The sequence below is a fragment of the Physeter macrocephalus genome, chromosome 7, assembly GCF_002837175.3.
Source record: "Physeter macrocephalus isolate SW-GA chromosome 7, ASM283717v5, whole genome shotgun sequence".
Lineage (NCBI taxonomy): Eukaryota > Metazoa > Chordata > Mammalia > Artiodactyla > Physeteridae > Physeter > Physeter macrocephalus.
Window position 1 is genome coordinate 92,845,314 of NC_041220.1, and position 19,850 is coordinate 92,865,163.

Below are 19,850 nucleotides of genomic sequence, written 5' to 3' on the forward strand. Positions count from 1 at the left end.
CCACATCTTCTTTATCCATTCATCTGTCGATGGACACTTAGGTTCTTCCATGTCCTGGCTATTGTAAATAGAGCTGCAATGAACATTGTGGTACATGACTCTTTTTGAATTACGGTTTTCTCAGGGTATATGACCATTAGTGGGATTGCTGGGTCGTATGGTAGTTCTATTTTTAGTTTTTTAAGGAACCTCCATACTGTTCTCCATAGTGGCTGTATCAATTTACATTCCCACCAACAGTGCAAGAGGGTTCCCTTTTCTCCACACCCTCTCCGGCATTTATTGTTTGTAGATTTTTTGATGATGGCCATTCTGACTGATGTAGTTTTGATTTGCATTTCTCTAATGATTAGTGATGTTGAGCATCCTTTCATGTGTTTGTTGGCAATCTGTGTTATCTCCTTTTGAGAAATGTCAGTTTAGGTCTTCTGCCCATTTTTGGATTGGGTTTTTTGTTTTATTGATAATTGAGCTGCATGAGCTGCTTGTAAATTTTGGAGATTAATCCTTTGTCAGTTTTCAGGCTAATCTTGCACAACTATTGAGAGATTCTCAGGACCGAAATAAACATCTGGGAGAAGAAATTAAAGAACTTCAGCAAAGGCTTGGAGAAGTCCAGGGCGACAATAAGGTACCGTGAATATTTAAAGGCAAAAACCTCTCCTGAGTAATTTTGTGCCAGAGGTTTATGTATGGTGCATCAGAAGAATGTAATGCAGCATTTGCGGAAAAAATTGTTACAGATTTTTACATTGCAATGAAAATTCACAGTTTAGCATTTCTTATCTTTATTACCTTCCCTTCCCTTCGTGCGTGTGCACGCACATGCGTCTGTGTGTGTTTCTGGATTGCTCTAAAATATTGTCACAACCCATTGTAGAAGTTTCATTATGTTCAGCTTGGTGCTGAATAACATTGTGGTTGAGGGCAAAATAAAGCCCACATGCTATACTTTCTCCTTTCTATACAAATAATGGATTTGTGGCTCAGATGATTTGGAATTATTCACATTCAGTTTTGAATTTTAAGTAGTCATCCTACTAATTATGTTCACATAACCAATTTATTTTATTGCTAAATTTGGCAATTTGTATGGAACATTGCTCAAAATCCACTGCTTGGTATTAATCAAACTCCCCTGTTGGCAACGTTAATTATAAAATATGAACTCATAAACTCCAAACTAAATGTGAGCACTGTCTCTCCCAGCTGAAGCTGTGAACAAAAGTACAATTGAGAAAAGGAAGAAAAACTACTGAAGTTTAATTCCATCGCCCCCAAATAATTTCCCATTTTGCCAATAGATTCAATTTCAACTTCTTGCCAGAGCCAGCTTTCCCAACAGGGATGGCCTTTGGAGTTTCACTCAGGCAAACTACATGGCGGGGAGGAGGTGCTTTCTTGGGCAATGTCTTTTGAACGGTACCAAATTCCCTGACAAATGATGGGGATGTTTGTTGTTCCTGGGAGTCACTGGTTATTGGAAGGCACCATTTTGAAAGATGCTCATTCTTTAAAAAAAAAAAAAAAAAAAAAATGTATGGAAGTGTCTGGATTATCTCGAGAACTCTTCCACTACAAAGAGCAGAGAGGATTGTGTGCTTACTGCTGGCTTCAGGGGCTCAATCTAAGTGCGTAATGGTGGGACTTCCCTGGTGGTCCAGCAGTTGAAACTCCATGCTTCCACTGCAGGGGGCACGGGTTCGATCTCTGGTCGGGAAACTAGGATCCCGCATGCAACGAGGTGTGGTCAAAAATTAAAAAAAAAAAAAAAAAAAAAAGGGCACACTGGGAAGTCTTCTTTACATATAGCCTCTTGTCTACTTAGTCTGCCTTTAAAAAAATGTTTTTAAACCTCTTGGATTTAACATACTATATTTGAAAAATATTTCATGACTATTCTCTGGTCATGAAATAGGGAGTGGGCGAGAATGCTAAGAAGGGTGCTAATTAACCCTGGACAAGCTAATCGGGCCTCTCAAAAGGATTTAAGCTCTGTAACCTAGGTGTTTGGTCAATAATTAAAGGCCAGGCCTTCTTAGGTGTTATCAAATGCTAGCATCAGGGCAAGTTTTTCTAGAGAGTAAAATCAAGTATGTGCAATCATTTCCTTTTAAACCCATAAAAATACTGCAGGAATTTTGGAGAAGTTATAAATCCAGAAAATACTGAAACATTTTGAAATGTGATTTTTGGAGTCATGATTCTTCTTGACTGATTTTTTGTTTCTTCTTCTTTTCTTTTCTTTTTTATTTTCTGAGGTACCCCCCAACCTCCAACTGTCCTAAACACACCTCTGCCTCATCTTTTGGTCAGTTTTCATTGTATCGCCTTGTAGGCCTGAGATATTTTAGGAATTGACATTTGCAACTGATATTTCAAGGAAAGAAAGGGAGGGTATGTGTTCATGAGTGTGTGTGTGAGTGTAACACTAAGCGCAGGTCTGGGGCTGCTTTTGCATTGGCACCATCTGAGCTTCATGATTTGCTTGCATTCTGGGTCTTTATTCCAGTAGCTGGACACATTTATCAAACTTGGGTTTTCTCACTCAAGGTTTAGAATTTAGTGACTCATATTCATGGCCTGTGAAGTAATTTGCCTGCCAACAGATGCAGGCAAGATGTTAACATGTTCAGTAGACCCTGTATCTCAGTCTCCAGTCCTCTCCTCCTCAAAAAAGACCAACTGCAGTGAGCCCCAGAGATTCTGTTTATTCTCATTTGCATCTAAAGTTATAGGGCTGGTTTATTTTCATCCCCCTGTGAGTCATGGTCACCCTCCCCCCTTACCCCACCCCCAGTCATCAACATTAAGGCTGGATGACGCATTCAGTAATGACACCAGCCATCTTGAGAAACACAGAGGCCTCTCTTGAAGGATGGCTGTGACTGTGTGGTGGAGAATGGGTTAACCCTTCCTTTGCTCTTTTATTCATCGTGTCACTCACAGCTCCAACCTTTCCATCGCCTCCTTCGGAATCTAGTCCCACCTCCTTACCATGGTGTGCTTGGCCCTCCATTATCTGGCCCCTCCTGGTCTTTCCAGCCACATCTGTTGCCATTAGTGGCCTCTCACTTCAGCCCTGCAGGGCTAATTTCAACCCCTTAGCTTAGCCATACTGCGTTGTGCCTCAGGGCCTTTGCACCTGCTGTCTGCTCTCTGGAACACTCTTCCCCTTTACTTCTATAAACTCCTGCTCATCTTTTAGGTCATAGGTCAAATGTAGCCTTCTCCAACTCTCAGGGGCAGGTCCTGCACACACCCACAGTGCCCTGCTCTTTTCCCTCTGCTTGTACTTGTTTGGCACCCCTCCCCCAAAGGTAAACTCTTTGCAGGCTGAATTCCTGGATCCGTAGGAATTTGCGTCTTAGTTCGTGATACATAGACATTATTTAATAGATCTTTATTGAAGGAATGGAATAGGATAAATGAATGAATGAGTGAATGAATAAAGGGAATGCAAAAAGGAGCAAAAAGGTTCAATAAAGAGGAAGAGGAAAAGAGAAAGGAAGAACACAAGAAAATAGCAGACTGACTGCCCCTCCGGCTGTCATCACTAACTCTCCTTGCGGGGTAAGGAGTAGTTTAGAAACCTGGAGAAAGGGGTTAGAAAAGCAAACCATTCCATCCAAGAAAAAGCAGAAGAAAGCCAAACCTAAGGTGTGAGACCTTAGGAAGCCCCTGGAAGGGTCAGGGGGTCTGATGCTCCTAGGCTGGCTCAAGCCTGTTAAATGCAATAATATTTAATAATGGATGTTGTGGGATTCCTAACTCCCCCCATTCCAAACAGAAGGGCTTGTGGCATCACTTTATGAGCAACTATTAAAGTGGAAGTTTTTTATCTCCAAGTTGTCATTTTAACTGATGACCCTTAGCCATATTTTGGGAAGGCCAGATTCTAGATGTTAAGTACATTTAAGAAACAAGGTGATAGGAAATTACTTGCCTTGGCTATTTTAAGGTAGACTAATTTTTCCATTTGTTCAGCTAGAGCCTTGTAACCCTACGTGCCATAAAGCATTTTCAAACAGCCTCTTGAAAGATTTGTTGCCACCCTGTCTTACAAGCAGCTTAGCACTCACACAGGGCTGGAGGTGGAGGGTGGGATTCCATGATCAACAAACCTATTATCTCTCTGAGCAGCGCCCAAGAATTTCTCGAGGCTCCTGGACAGACACAAAGCCCCAGTTCAAACCAGACGAGAGGTGGGAAAAGGGAAGCCTAGTAGACACCCTCCCCTTCCTTGCTAATAATAGCTCTGAAAGGTTAACGAGGGAAGGGAGGACCCACACCTCCACAAATCACCCTGGGGAAAGCTTTTCATGAGGGTGGATTGCCGGGAGTTCTTTGGGTGGCAGTCTGTGAGGAATAAGGACCAATTACGTGGAAAACCCAGGCACCGCTAGGGCCTCAAGTGTGGAGAGCAGCCCACCCAGAGAATTACAGCTCCCCTTCTTGCCCCAGAGGTATGCCTGCTTCCTCTTCTGGGCATTAAGAAAAGAGTGGATTCAGGGAAAGGGGACCGGTGCAGGGGGCGGAAAGGAGACCTCTGAGAACTTAACAATCAGTAAGAGGCAATCCACAAAACTAGCAGAGCACAGTTGAACCACAGATCTCCAGAGGTGAGCTGGTGAGCCAGCTCTTCTGAAGAGGAAGCCTAGCTGGTAGCCCTTTACCAACTTCCGTGGTGTAAATACTGATGCCATGGCATTTAAATATCAGGCTAGCAAAGTGAAGTCACTGAACTGGGAGTTAGAAAGCTTGGCACTCCAGAAAGAGCTAGCTCCAGCCTCCCATTGCCAAGCGGTATAATCTAGAATAGTCCAAGAGGTCCATCTTTGGAAACTGCTAGACCCAGGTTTATATTCTAACTCTGCCAGTTATTATCTGTGTGGCCCTGAGCAAGTCAGTTGTCTCTCTAGACCCCAGTTTCCTCATCTGTAAAATGGGAGTAATGATACCTCACATAGAATTGCTGTCAGGTTTCATCATTATTCATCAGTACATAATTGGGGACTCACTGTGTGCTGATTAATGTTCTAGGAGCTGTGACTACGTCAAGGAATAAGAAAGACAAGGTGCCTGTTCTCACAGAGCTTAGAGTCTAGTTGGGGAGACAGAGAATAAGAAAATAAAATACTTATGTAAGATCATCAGACAGTGGTTAGTGCTGGGAAGAAAAGAAAGCAGGAGATTTAATGGTTGGGAGTGTGTGTGTGCATGCAATATTATGTTTATAAAGGGTGTAGCATAGTACCTGGCATCCAGTAAGCACTCCATAAAGGGTAAACATTGCTGGTATCTTTAGCACAAGCTGGGCCCAGATTGGCTTAGCGTCCTCTTGTATCAGAGTTCCACCAGGAGTCTCAAGGTCTTCCTTTCCGCTGATCGACTGTTTCCAGTGAACCCCGGGGGTATGTGCCTCCCAACAGAGACAGAGATTGGGGGTAAGAAGCCTGACATCTGGCAAATGGATCCCCAAAACTCAGCCCTCCTTATCACCACCCCAAACATTATTGCTTTGGTGTCACACACCCAGAAGCTTCCTTGCATTTTGTGTACCCTTGTGGAATAAGCACCTAATAGAACAGGCCAGGAGCAGCATCTCATGTTCCTGCTGGGTTTCCTTGTCTGCTTGCTTTTATTTTTTCCTTCATTTTACAGATTATGGCACTTTAAGTGCAGAAGAACAATAATGCAATGTGAAGTACTCAAAAGCAAGGAACTTCAGGTGGACAGTGCCGGGCAGTCACATTTCCTGGGCCCCTGCTGGCCAATTGAAATGTAACTGTTTGCAGTCGTGCATAAACACGGGGTTTTGCCCTTAATAATGAGCTTTATGTTACACCAGCTGAAGGTCTTTAAGTACCTCTGTTTTATCTGGTGTTGGCCCCATAAAATGATAGACCCCTTCTGTGAACGTACCTCTATTGATGTGGGACTTTTGGAAGGATTCAGCAGGCAAACCAATTAAGTCAAAGCCACCAGCCAATACAGGCAGACCAATGAGCATGCAGGTGACTAATTAAAGTATACTCTGTTAAAAAAAAAAAAAAAGTGTTCAGATTGGATGTTTGTAACAGTCCAGGATGAGGGATCAGAGAGCTCTTTGTAAACATTTCCTCTTTATGCTTCAAAGGAGCACGGAGATGTCCTAGCTTGTGGGAAACCCACATGAATAGGGCACTCTAATGAAAAGCTCTCACCTTGGGGCATTATAGAAATTAATTACAAAGAATTAAAGTGAGTGATAAGGACCCTTCACCTGCTCCAGCCCCATCATATCTTATTCTAACTGGGATCTTGATGGTGAAACACAGGCAACACTCAGTTCAGCAAGCAGCCAGACTAGTTCAACATTTCCTAATGTTTTATTGTCAGACGAATTAGACAAATGAATTTGGTCTCAGACACCATATTTGAGCTTATTCTGTCTTATATGAGCACACAGCCCGGGTAGACCAAGCAACCAAAACAGTGTGGTTTTGGACATTCATCCCCTAGACCATGCACTGTAATTACACTTTGTAGAGAACTGATTCTGAAAGATATCTCTGCCTAAGACTTATTTTATAATACACCATACCCAAATTACACTAAAATCAAAACAAATTGAAGCAGCTTTAAAACTGCTTGGTGCAACCCTCTAAAGACTGTCGCTCTGGGAGCAATGTGTTCTGAACTATCTGAAGGTAATTCAGGGGCTTCCTAGCTGTGTAACCTTGGGCCAGTTGCTTGACTTCTCTGTGTCTTCAGTTGTTCTCATCTGTACAATGGAGATAACGGTAGTACTTGCCTATGGAGGGTAGTTCAGTTCAGTTCATTTCAATACATCTTTATTGAAGACTCAACTCTGTGGTCTGGGAATAGGGTAGTAAACAAAACCAATGAGTTCCTGCCTTCATGGAGCTTCTATTCTAGTGGGGACAGATGGGCAGTCAGCAAATAAACAAATTAATATATGATATTACACAGATTCTGAGAGGCACGGGTTTTCACATTTGAACATCTCTGATGTAGTTATTGGTATCATGTAGTGATGATTGGTATTTTTCAGTCTTTTTGGTCATGCATAATGGTGGGTCTTAGAGTTGTTAGAGTCTTATATTTGATGGAATACAGTGTAATATGTCAGAAGGTGCTCAGTGCTCTGCAAGTTACTGCAGGCTAGGGGGCTGTACAGTGGAGCCTGGGCTGCCGGGGATAGGGGAGGGGGGCAACTACTTACACTGGGTGGTCAGGAAGGCATTTCTGTTGACACACTCTTTGCTCAGAGGCCTGAAGGAAGTGAGGTGGGAGGTGGTCAGATAACCGGGGGATGAGGTGCAGAGACCCTGAGTGAGCGAGCTTGGGTGACAGGCACGACATAGGGGGCCAGCGTGCCTTCTGTGAGGATTAAATACAGAAAGTTATACAGGGCACTTAATGCAGAACACACTCCGCAGGGGGAGCGCGAGGCAGTGAGTGCTGTCGTCGGTGTGCAGAGAGGCCCGCAGAGCATCCACTCCAGAGCCCTCGCCTGCCTGGGGTCAGCTCCCGGCCCTGCCGTTTCTCAGGTCTGTGACGTGGGCAAGTTACTCCCCCTCTCTGTGTCTCTGCTTCTCTTCTGACAACGGGGATTGTAACAGTGCATCACAGAGTGTTTGTTGGACTTACTGGGGCAATGTGCGTAAGCACCTAGGACAGGGCTTGTTGTGTTGAGGGTGAGGGGACACTGCAGCCTCCTGCCTGGTCTGAGCGTGGGCCCCAGGCAAGGAGCCCTGGTTTCAGAGCCCTGCAGCAGCCCCTATGAGCTTCTCCCCTATGAGGAGGACGGGGCAGTGTCTGCCTCCCGGGGTTGGGAAGCAGCACATGAGAGACTTCCTGTATTTAAGATGTATCTGAGGACTCCCTACGGTTAGCCAGACACTGCTATGGGTGCCGGCTGTTTCCGTGCGTATGAACAGCCAGGTTCCTGCAGTGGAGCCGACAGGGGGAGGGACAAGCAGATGAAACAGGGGATTTCTAGCAGTATGATGAAGGCAGTGGGGCCCTTGAAGGTGGACAGCTTCAGCGACAGTGTCCAGGGAAGACCTCTCAGAGGAGGTGACATTTGATCTGTGACCTGAAAGAGACAAAAGAAGTGGGTTCTGGACAGACCTGTGGGCAGGCTGCTCAAGGGCAGAGCAAGTGCAAAGGCCCAGAGGCAGGCAGGAGCAGATTGTGCTTGAGGCACTGAAGGAAAGCCAGTGTGGCCAGCAAACAAGGGAGGTGGTTGGAGGTTGGTTTGGGAGGTGGGCAGGGGCAGTTCATGCATCCTGCAGCTCTCATAAGGGCTTTGCCATTTATTCCAAATTTATTCCATTGCAGTGAAAAGCTGCTGGAGGTATCCTGTGTAAGGAAAGCTTATAGCATGTTGTTTGGCCCAAGTTGGGTGCTCGTTAACTGGGAAACATTGACACACATTAATGAGCGTGTGCATGATAATCTCCAGAGCCTGGGAGGAAGAATATGGAAACTGCTGGGTTTCTTTTTTAAGTGCCAAATTCTTTTGTTTAAAGCTAGAACTAGATTTGCCGTATAGGTTTAGGAATTTGAACTTTGGTATATACAATAGAGTCGCCTACTTGGAGCCTTTTAAAGCTCTCCTGTCTAATTTTATCAAGGGTATTTCAAAAGGTCAGGGGGCAGTTGGAGAGGATGTGGAGAAAACCAACAGGAAAAGTAAAGAAAAGATAGGCAGGACCTTGTTTGTTAAGTCGCCCAGCACAACCCTGGCAGATGAATGTTTGATAAATGGCTTTTGGTGTTGACCTCTCCCTAGGCGTGCTATTTGCAGCAGTACACAAGGACCAGGGGTGAGGAAGGGCTAACATCCACTCCTATTAATTCTTGCATCTGATCTTCCCAGTAACTCTGACAAATAGAGAGTCACTGTATAAGAATTATAACCGTACCAGCTATAACTGGGGATTGTACTTTTAAAGCTCTTCAGAGAGTGATTATTGCATTGTATCTTCACATTGCAAGGATGGAAACCCCCAGAGCTGGACTTGTGCAGTGCACAGGCCGGACAGCCGGCCATAGCTGTTCTGTCTACAAGATAGCTTTTATTCTTACTGTAGACTGAATGTGCCCCCACCCCAAATTCATATGTTGAAACCTGATCCGAAATGTGATGGTATTAGGAGGTGGGGGCTTTGGGAAGTGATTAGGTCATGACAGCAGAGCTCTCGTGAATGGGATTAGTGCCCTCATAAAAGAGACCCCAGTGAGCAATTTTGCCCCCTCTGCCATGTGCGGACATAGTGAGAAGACAGCTGACTATGAACCAGGAAGTGGTCCCTCACTAGACCAGGAACCTACCAGTGTCTTGATCTTGGACATCCTAGACTCCAACTGTAAGAAGTAAATGTTTGTTGTTTATAAGCTACTCAGTCTATGGTATTCTATTATAGCAACCTAAACAGACTAAGACAGGAGTTGGTACTAAGACGTGGGGTGCTGCTATAACAAATACCTAAAATGTGGAAGCAGCTTTGGAGTAGTGGGTAGAAGCTGGAAGAGTTTTGAGGTTCCTGCTTGAAAAAGCCTGTTGTCCTTCACAGCATTGCTGTGAATGGACCGTTAAGGGCAATTCTGGTGAGGACTCAGAAAAAAAAAAAAAGAGAGCTGTGGAGAAAGCGTCCATCTTCTTGGAGAATACTTAAGTCATCCTGAATAGAATGTTAGTAGAAATATGGACAGTAAAGGCCATTCTGATGAGGCCTCAGATGGAAATGAGGAACACATTATTGGATGCTGGGGAAAAGGCCATCCTTGTTATAAAGTGGCAACAATCTGGCTGAACTGTGATTGAGTTCTATTGTTTTATGGAAGGTAGAACTTGTGAGCAATGAAACTGGATATTTAGCTGAGGAAATTTCTAAAAAATGTGTTGAAGGAGCAGGCTGGTTTCTCCTGACTGCTTATAAAATGTGAGAAGAGAGAGATGATTTGAAGATGGAATTGTTCAGCAAAAAGGAACCAGAATTTAAAGATTTGGAAAATTCTCAGCCTGTCCATATTGCAAAAAATGAGAACGCTAAGGGTGTTGGCCAAACAACCATTTGGTAAGGAGATTAGTATGGATTAGAGGCCGGGCGCTATTTTTCAGGACAAGAGAAGAATGACACCGAAGGTAATTCAGAGCCCAGCAAGGCCACCACTCCCGCCACAGGCCTAGAGTGCGTAGCTCTGGGGGACAGATTGCCTTCACCTGGGTTAGAATAGAGGGGGCCTCCCAGAGCCCCAGGGCTGAGACCCCAGCCCAGTAGAGCTGCAGGGCACCAGAGCAGAGCCACTGCAGGGCTGTCCTGCCAAGCCTTGGCGGTGATGTTGCCAGTGGGCCTGGAAGGCAGAGCATGGAGCCAGAGGATTAGTCCTGAGCCTTAACATTTAACGTTGTTTGATCTGTTAGGTTTTGGACTTACTTGAGACCTGTCACCCCTTCCTTCTTTCCTATTTCTGCCTTTTGGAATGGGAATGTCGCTCCTGCGTGTGTCCCACCTTTGTATTTTGGAAGCACATAACTTGCTAGGTTTCACAACTTCACAGGTGGAGAGGAGTTTGCCTCAGGATGCATCTCACCTCGAGTCTCACCCATACCTGATTTAGATGATATTTAGATGAGGTTTTGGACTTTAGACTTAAGGGTTGATGCGGGAACCAGTTAATTCTTTGGGGGTTATTGGGATAGAGTAAATGTATTTCACGTGTAAGAAGAACATGAATTGGGGGGTAATCAAGGGTGGAATGCTATAGACTGTGTCCCCTCCCAAAAATTCATATGTTGAAACCTTATCCCCAGTGTGATGGTATTTGGAGGTGGGAGCCTTTGGGAAGTGATTAGGTCATGAGGGTGGAGCTCGCATGAATGGGATTAGTGCCCTTATAAAAGGGACCCTAGAGAGCTCTCTCACTCCTTCCTCCCTGTGAGGACACAGAAAAAAAGACAGCCATCTATGAACTAGGAAGCAGGCTCTCACCAGACACCCAACCTGCTTAGACTTCCCAGCATCTAGAGCTATGAGAAATAAATGTTTGTTGTTTATAAGCCATGCAGTCGATGGTAGTCTGTTATAGCAGCCTGAATGGACTAAGGCAATCTCCACTTTCAAAAACACTAAAGTCGGGCTTCCCTGGTGGCGCAGTGGTTGAGAGTCCGCCTGCCGATGCAGGGGACGCGGGTTCGTGCCCCGGTCCGGGGAGATCCCACGTGCCGTGGAGCGGGTGGGCCCGTGAGCCGTGGCCGCTGAGCCTGCGCGTCCGGAGCCTGTGCTCCTCAACGGGAGAGCCCACAACAGTGAGAGGCCCGCGTACCGCAAAAAAAACCACAAAACACTGAAGTCACTTGGGGCTCAGTGAGGCTAGATGACAGCCAAAGACATGTGACTAGGATCAGCAGATACAGGACCCGAGCACAGGTAACACCTGGGGAGTAATAGCTACTCCTGCTGCCAGCTGCCTCCCTCCCGCTGTCTGCTGGGGAGAATGGATTCAGGCAAATGAAAACAAGATGAGGCAGAGACTGTTGAGGGCTATGAGGGATGAAGCCCAAGAAGAGATCAAGGAAGAAGCGAGTCATTCCGACCGGGGGGCCTTGGCGGGACCAGAGTTTGAGCAGGGCTTTGGCAGAGGAGTTGGACTCCATCGGCAGTGTGGGAGAAGAGCGCCCAAGAGCCTTTTGTCACATCGTTTTGCAGCCCTGTCCCTCAGCCACATCCCAGCTGCAGCTGCACCTCATCCATAAGTGGACGACTCACACCCATAATTCATTCATAAATGTTTATTTCCATCTAAATCAGCAAATGGATGCATCTCCTGGTGGCCGTGCGCGTGCCTCTCAGGGCACTGATCCACTTCAAGCGTTGGCACAGGAAGGCTAGCCGTGCAGTTTTGATGGCCCCATTGGAGGAAATCAAGCGCTCCGAGCAGTTGCTTCATAGAGCTTCCAAGGTGGGAAATCAGCCTCATTGCCTGCAGTCCACAGATAAGGTTGGCTCAGCAGCTCGGCTTCCTCCAGCTTAGAAGAAAGATCGGACTTCCCCGGTGGGCGTTATGTGTGGGGAAACTCACGTGGAGGAGGACGCCAATGATCACAGCAATAACCATAATAGCAGCTGACATTGATCAAACACTTTTTATGTTCTAGGGGCTGTGCTAAGTATGGTAGAGAAATCTCATCTTCTCTCATTTGGGACTAGGTTCTAAAGTCAGCAGGTAAGAGGCAAAAAGTTGTGTCTAGCAGAAATTCACCTTGATGGTCTCTTAAATTGTCCATGAAGTTCAAGGCAAGTGGCCATGTGTCTCCTGAACAGGAGTCTTATGTATAAATATGAACAGTATGATTTTGTCTCAATGTATTATCCGTCCCTCTCCCACCTTGCTCTCAGTCTGGGACGTTGAAAGCTGCCTTCGTTCTGGGGTGGGTAGAGCCACCAATTTTTAAAATTTTTATTTCTCTCCCATCCCCTCTTCTCCACCTCTCTCTTCCTCCTCTTGGTTCTCCCCCCTCATCTTTTTGCCAAACACATACATTTGAATTCCCCTAAGTTAAATGCTCATTTAATACAACTTCACTCTCTTACTTCTCGTTCTACTCCTCCTGATTTCTCTGTTTTTTGTTTTTTGTTTTTTTTGGCAGTCCCGCACAACATGCAGGATCTTAGTTCCCCCACCAGGGATTGAACCCTGAAGTAGAAGAGCGGAGTGCTAACCACTGGACCAATAGGGAATTCCCCCCTTCTTGATTTCTTGTGGCTGGACATGAGACAGATTAACAGGAGAAAAAGAAACACATTTTAATTCTTGCTGGTCCCATAGACATGGAACCTAAGAAGTGCCCAAAGCAGATAACTTTTATACTCTTTAGACAAAGAAATAATAAACTTGGGAGGAGTTGACAGGACAAAGAAACTTAGGTTCGGGCTGCCCAGTTAGTGAAGAATCTAAACCGACTTTGGGCTTGGGGTAGTAAATTAAAGCAGTAACAGGGTTTGTTTATACTGGTTTCTCGCCTGAATCCCCATCTCTGGCGATAAGGGTATCCTTCTACCTCCAGATGCAGGAGGGCACCCTTCACATGAGAGATTTTTTTTTTTACTGCTTTCAGGGTGACAGAAAGGAGGGTCAGAGTGCCCCTCGTGTTGGCCATTTCTTAAGTAACTTTAATTCAAAATAATAAATATGCCATTGAGGCACATTTGGGGGCAGCCTACTCTGGGCCCCAACAGTTACGGCAACCTTGGACAGTAAAAAGCTGTACCGTTACTGTCGTATTCTTACAGTGAAGGACACTAAGACTCAGAGAAGTTTAGGCATATACCTGAGATTGCACAGCTCTCGAACTTGGCCCCAGGACACCCCCCCCTCCGCCCCCTGGCAGGTGGACTCCAGAGCCCATCAGCTGTCAGCTGGGAAGGCAAGAGAACTCTCCCTGGGGCTGCCATCCCTGTTGCGATGGCCTCCTTGGGCCCCTGCAGCCGATTGAACTTGAGTGTCAGACCCAACCAGTGACCCAGCTTTTACCAACTTGGGCCTCACTTTTAAAAATGAGTGTTTCATCCAGTCCAGCCCTGAGATTTAATAGCCGATATCGTATGCACATTAAACACCAAATGATTGTTAACATGTTTATTGAAGCTTAACAGGCATCCAGTATATAAAAGAGGACTCTCTTATATGGCTGTCAGACCTCAATAAACATGTTTAATAATTAATTGGCATTAAGCAAACATAATTGTGTGATTCTAAATTAAGTGTTCGGCGAAGCGTACTGTGAATGGAAAACCTCAGTGGTGTTTTATTACTTAAAGTTCAGGCTGTCAGTCTGGCTTTTCACATAGAAGAAAAGCGCCCTGCTTTCAAAGCCGTGTTGCAGACCTCCTGTTGCCTCATGCAAAAACGGCACAGGCCTTCTTGTTCCTAGACCCTTTCATCTGAGAAATGTTTCCTACTTGGTTAGCTGTTTGTCTTTCTGTGTACTCACCTGGGGTTCTGAAAGTCCTGAGCCAAGACTGTGATGTGAAAGATGTTTTCACATATCGGCTTTCAGGTAAATTAACCAGTTCTGACATAAACTCCGTTCCCCCCCAATGCAGCCGATTCTTGACGTTTGCTATAGTTACATTCTCTAAAATCACTGCAAACACTGAATTAGGGAAAATTGAACCATTGTTCCTAGGGGAAATAGGAGATTAGGTTCCTCTGAGCCTCTGGTCACAATATTTTTGTCACCTGATCAATATATAACTGTTTTATATGTGTTTTTGTTTAAAGTCACCTTATTTAATTTATATTGTTGATTCTTTAACATTGAACTCACAGCCAATAGCACTGTAACTCGTGCCTGAAGGAAGCTCATCTAACACACATATATTCTCCGTAAGGCACATCATAGCCTCTCGTGCTCAGGAACATGAGACAACACTCCAGCACTGCACAGGAGGGCCATTCTAAATGGCAAAACACCAACAGAAAGCACAAAAATGTGAAAAAAAAGTGGCACGAAAGAAACCATGAAAAGGACACTTGTTTACAGCATGAGCTAAAACAAGAAAGCAGAACATTGCCTTGTTCGACTCTAGCTGGAAACGTTCCTGTGGGATGCTTCCCATTTTTTGCAACTCTGTGTTTATCTGCACATGTCCCCTCATGATGCAAAAACACCATGAATGCTGATTTCGAGGCTACAGATAAATTTGCACTAGGCAAGTATACAAATACAGAATCCTTGAGCTTTGGAATGGGGATTCCATTAAGCGTGGCCATCTGTGTACCTAAGTGCCATGTGTCCTCAGCTAGGCCTTTGTACAAGCTGTTCCACCTGCCTGGGACATTGTGTGCTGATCCTAATGATGCATTTGCTCATAGTAGGTGCACAATAAATATATGTCCAGTTCATCTGACTAGTTTTCAAATAAGGACCCCAAATATATGTCATTTGAAAATGCTCTTTACTTTTCAGTAGTCATCATTTCCTGCACAGTTCATTGCTGTTATTTATTATTCCTATATAGTTAATATTCTACCTTGGCTTTTAACTTTCTCACCTGCCCCTAAATCCTTAGGGACTTGAAAAATAAAGCCATTCTCTGTATTGGCAACAAATCCCTTAGGATCCACGCAGGAATGAGGAAGAGCATACCGCAGCAGGTATTCCTGGATGGGTTGGCTCTGTGTGGCAGCAAAACGCTGTCCCCAGGATTTCATCCATATATGAAGCCCATCTGCACACACCCTACAGGGAGGTAGGGAGGAATCAGTCTTACAACCTCTTTCGAAGAAGCATCAGGAAGCAGTGCTGTAAAGTTAAAAAAGCGCTTTAATGGCCACCTGCTTGGCACTGATGGGCGTGTAGGGGATGCTCTGGGACCACTGGACCTTCCTGGAGTCTCTAACATAGTTTCCATCATGGCCCTACTGGAAGGTTTGGAGCTGCACATGGAGCTCGGCCCCAGAGACTGGGAAAGCCAAGGGTTCTGCAGGGATGGTTTGGAAAATTACATTTTTAGGACTAGAATTTAGTTCCTAGGGATTTAAAAACATTTAAAAAGTACCTTATGAAAGTCATGTATGCTTATTTTAAAAGTTAGAAAACAAAGAACAGATAGCATACGCAGTCTTGCGTCACCTAAACTTACACATTTAAGGGTTTTAGTGTATTTGGTAATTTTTTTCTTTTGTATGTGGGTTCTTAGAATAATTTCAATCATACTGCATATTTTTTTTTTGGCTGTGCCCCATGTCATGTGGGATCTTAGTTCCCAGACCAGTGATCAAACCCGTGCCCCCTGCACCCCCCTGTATTGGAAACTCGTAGTCTTAACCACTGGACTGCCAGGAAAGTGCCTTTATTTAAACATTTTTTTAAATTATTTATTTATTTATTTTCTGGTCACACTGTGTGGCTTGTGGGATCTTAGTTCCCTGACCAGGGATTGAACCCAGGCCCCCAGCTGTGGAAGCATGGAGTCCTAACCACTGGACTGGCAGAGAAGTCCCCAAACAGCGTATTCAAGTTAGTTTTCTGCTTTTTTTCCCACTTAGTGTGGCAGCATCCGCATGTCCATGGTACTACATAGTTCACATCAACCTCATTTTAAACAGCTGGAAACTTGCTGTTTGATTGATTGATCAAACAATCAATCAGTTGATTGATTGCATTATCATTTGCTAGCCATTCCACTACTGTTGGACATTGTTTCTATTTTTTTTTTTTTTTTACTCTTTCTATAAATAACAGCACAGTCTACTTTTTTCTTTTTTCTAAAGCTAATCCATGTCTGGGATTATTTTTAGCACAGATTGTCAGAAGTAGAGTTACTGGATCATTGGATAGGGACCTTTTTTTTTTTTTTTTTTTTGCTTTTTAAAACTTTATTTCAACATAACTATGGGTACAGAAATACACACATATGGGTTAATAGAATGCACTTTAACTTATCCTACACAATTTGGACCAAAAACCTGGTACATGGTTTGCTTCAAAAAAAAAAAAAAGATTTGCAATCCGGTTTATTTTTCATCTATTACAAATGTGTGTGTGTATATATATATATATATATATATATATATAAAGATCCTCCATCAAATGCTGCGAAAGCAAACTGCAAGAACCTAGAGAAATTAACCTTTGGTTTGTCTCTGAAAAGTAACAGGTACTGCACTGTAAAACTTTACAAAACTGGAGCAACAAAACATTGTAATGTTTCAGTGCTAGTTCACGGAGTTCAGTAACTAATGGACGTTGATGAGGGTGAGGAGAGCCTATGTATACATGTGAAAATATAAAAGGTATCCGATCTAGTTAATATTGCATGTAGGTCTCGAATCTACTCAAACCAAGATTCAGATAATTTCTTAAATCTGAATTAACACTATCAGTCCAGTTCATCTGCTGAGGTCAGAAAGGAAACTTTGCACAGTAGCTGTTTTCCTGAGTTGTGCAAAAAAGAAAATTAAGTTTCTTCCCCAGCGTTTTAGTCCAGAACTACAGCAAGGTATTTCATCCATTGTCAGCATTGATGGGGTGAGAGGTGACGAGTTTACTTAGGCTTAAATCTGAATTAGCGCTCAGATGCAAGAGTCAGATAGGGACATTTTTAAGGCTCTTGATAACATAGCCTAATTGTTAAGAATGTGGGAGCATGCCCATCTTAGCAGATACTTTACAACATTGTGTTATCATTTTTTAATCTTTGCTAAGTTTAAAAGAGACACAGAGTTTTTTCCCTCACTATGGCAGGGCTAAACAAGCTATCTCCTTTCACATGCCCAGGCCTGTGTTCCCGTTAGCCTTATAGGTTTATGTGTGCACACATGTGTCTGTACATACAATATGGACTTTTAAACTTTTTTAAATTAATGATATTGGCAAGAAATTTCTTTGTCTTGTGCCTTTCTCCAGTATTCCTTGGAAAATCTTAACTTCCAACACTTTCTGCCTAGTATGCTTGGGGTTTTGTTTGGATCTATTCATTTTAACTCTCTCTCCCTCTCTCTCTTCTTTTTCTACCAATGGAAAATGCAGCTCTTGAGAATGACAATTGCCAAACAGCGGCTGGGAGACGAAGAAATCGGCGTGCGGCACTTTGCAGCCCATGAGCGTGAAGATTTGGTTCAGCAGCTGGAGAGAGCAAGGGAACAGGTTATCGCCAACATCTGTTATGAGTGGGGGATACGTTTGCACAGCTGAGCATGACACAGAGAAGAGTAGACTGTGCCCCAATTTCTCAGAGACTGTGGGGTGCTTGGAACGCGGTCAGAGGAGGAAGGAAGATGCAGTTTGAATGCATTTACTCCCTCTGTTCTCTGCTAGGTTCCCAAGCAGCCTTTTGCATTTCTGTCTTCCAGCAGGTCTGCTCTCTTACTTTGGGTGCCATTGTTCTGAACACAACAAGAAACCTCCCCCATAACCAGGATAGACAGGGAGAGAACAAACATGACAAACTGGCCTTAATTTGCAAGTTTCCGCTGAAATGCTGAGTGGATGCCTTTTAGGCAAAATCTCAACGGGTACTGAGCCCTAGTTAGGGAACAGCTTAGAGAGCCTAGACTTCGTTTTTCTCCTCTCACTAATTGGTTTTGAAGAGCAGAACATGATTTCTGGGTTTAGAGTGGTTTGAAAAAGTATTTATTTGTAAGACACTGGCTGTTGTCCCCAATATCTGGATTTGCCCTCTCCGAGCCCCTGGCTTTAGGACAGGCCGCAGTTGGTAAGTGATCGGTTCTGTGTTTCCAAGCTGCTGCAATCCATCTCATCTTGGATATAGTAAGTGTCTGGCCGGAAGTTGTTCCTTGCTTTTAGCTTTTATCATATTCCGATGTGTGGCGCTTATGGTTTTATAGCAGGCGCTGGTATTAGTAAGCTCTCTAAAAGTCAGTCAGCCCAGTGGAAGGCTCGTCTCTAACCATAAAGCTGATGTCTGCAGAACACCTTGAGTAAGGGCACTTCTTTGGTTTCAGATTGAGTCTCTGGAGCATGACCTGCAGGCCTCTATGGACGAGCTTCAGGATGTTAAAGAAGAGCGGTCTTCCTACCAGGACAAAGTCGAGAGGCTCAACCAGGAGCTAAACCACATCCTGAGCGGCCACGAAAACCGAATCATTGACGTGGATGCCCTGTGTATGGAGAACAGGTAAGTGACCAGTCCCAGGCCCGCACTCGGGTAGGATGCTGGCTCTCCACTTGCCTGCAGGCTGGGAGTTATTTGCAGCCCTATTTACATTTAAGAAAATAGCCTTACAGTGAAAGGAAAGTCTCAACCCTAAAACAATGATATTAATATCACACGTCAGTTGTAGAAGTATGAAAAGAAGAACCACATGCTTACACGCCTACGTCCATGCCCTCTTTCCCACTGCCCTCCCAGTTGGGTGAGAAGGATAGGGAACCAGTGAAAGCTGCTTATTATTGCTATCAAGAAGACAGAAAAGAATAAGAAAATAAATTGAGAAATTCCCTTAGCTGTTTCTTTTCCCAGAGGTAAATTTCAGTGTGTGTATGTGACTAACTTAATGCTGTGTCTGGTATTGCCTCTTGCTGCCTTGCTTCCCACTGGAATCCTCTTAATGAGAATTATGTGAAAACTGTGTTGATATCCCTTAGGGGATCTCTGCAGAGGGCTGTCCTAAAGTGAGGTTTCAGTGATTTGGGCGTATTTGACCTTGATCACATCCATTTAAGAAGAGGTCACCAAGGTGCACGTTTTCTGCTTTCGGTGGTGGGAAGGCATTGTATGTAAAAGGTGGCTCTTTGGGTGTGTGGTTTTCTTTTTATCCTCTCCTACTTGAGTGTATGTTTTTTATTTTGCCTCCAAGCTCTTACTAGTTGTATATATTCTTTTTCAGGTACCTTCAAGAGAGATTAAAGCAACTTCATGAAGAGGTCAACCTCTTGAAATCTAACATTGCCAAATACAAGGTAGAAAATCATGACGGTGACGGTGATGATTCACTATTGTACATCTAAATGTCATTCTATTTTAATTCCCTTTTATATGCCAAAGGTACTCTAGTGCTTGCCTGCCCTCCCAGATAGTTCAATAAGAGCTTTAACTGAGGACCAGTAAGAATTACACCCCAAACAGCAAACACAACAAAAACAGGTTTTGCAAGAGCTCCTTCCATTATCTGGACAGGGCACACTGAGACGACCAGAATCTGGATGTGACCACTATACAGCCTCGGTCTATATTAAATTAGGTTTCCTATCCAGCTTTTCTATAAAGTGTTCTGTCATCAGATGTTCTTTGTCTCCTAATCATCCATAAGAAAATGATTTCTGAGCAATGAAGAAACAAAGATTGGGAAATCACAATCTAAACGAC

General features: G+C 44.1%; 1 protein-coding gene across 1 annotated transcript in view; it reads left to right on the forward strand.

The window, feature by feature from the left end:
• The window catches only part of CCDC149 (coiled-coil domain containing 149), a 105,484-nt gene that overhangs the window by 50,037 nt on the left and 35,597 nt on the right, over positions 1 to 19,850 (forward strand). The window contains 4 exon segments of the mRNA XM_024119364.3: positions 524 to 631; positions 17,552 to 17,668; positions 18,487 to 18,659; positions 19,372 to 19,444. Of these exon segments, the coding sequence (XP_023975132.2) occupies positions 524 to 631; positions 17,552 to 17,668; positions 18,487 to 18,659; positions 19,372 to 19,444 (471 nt within the window).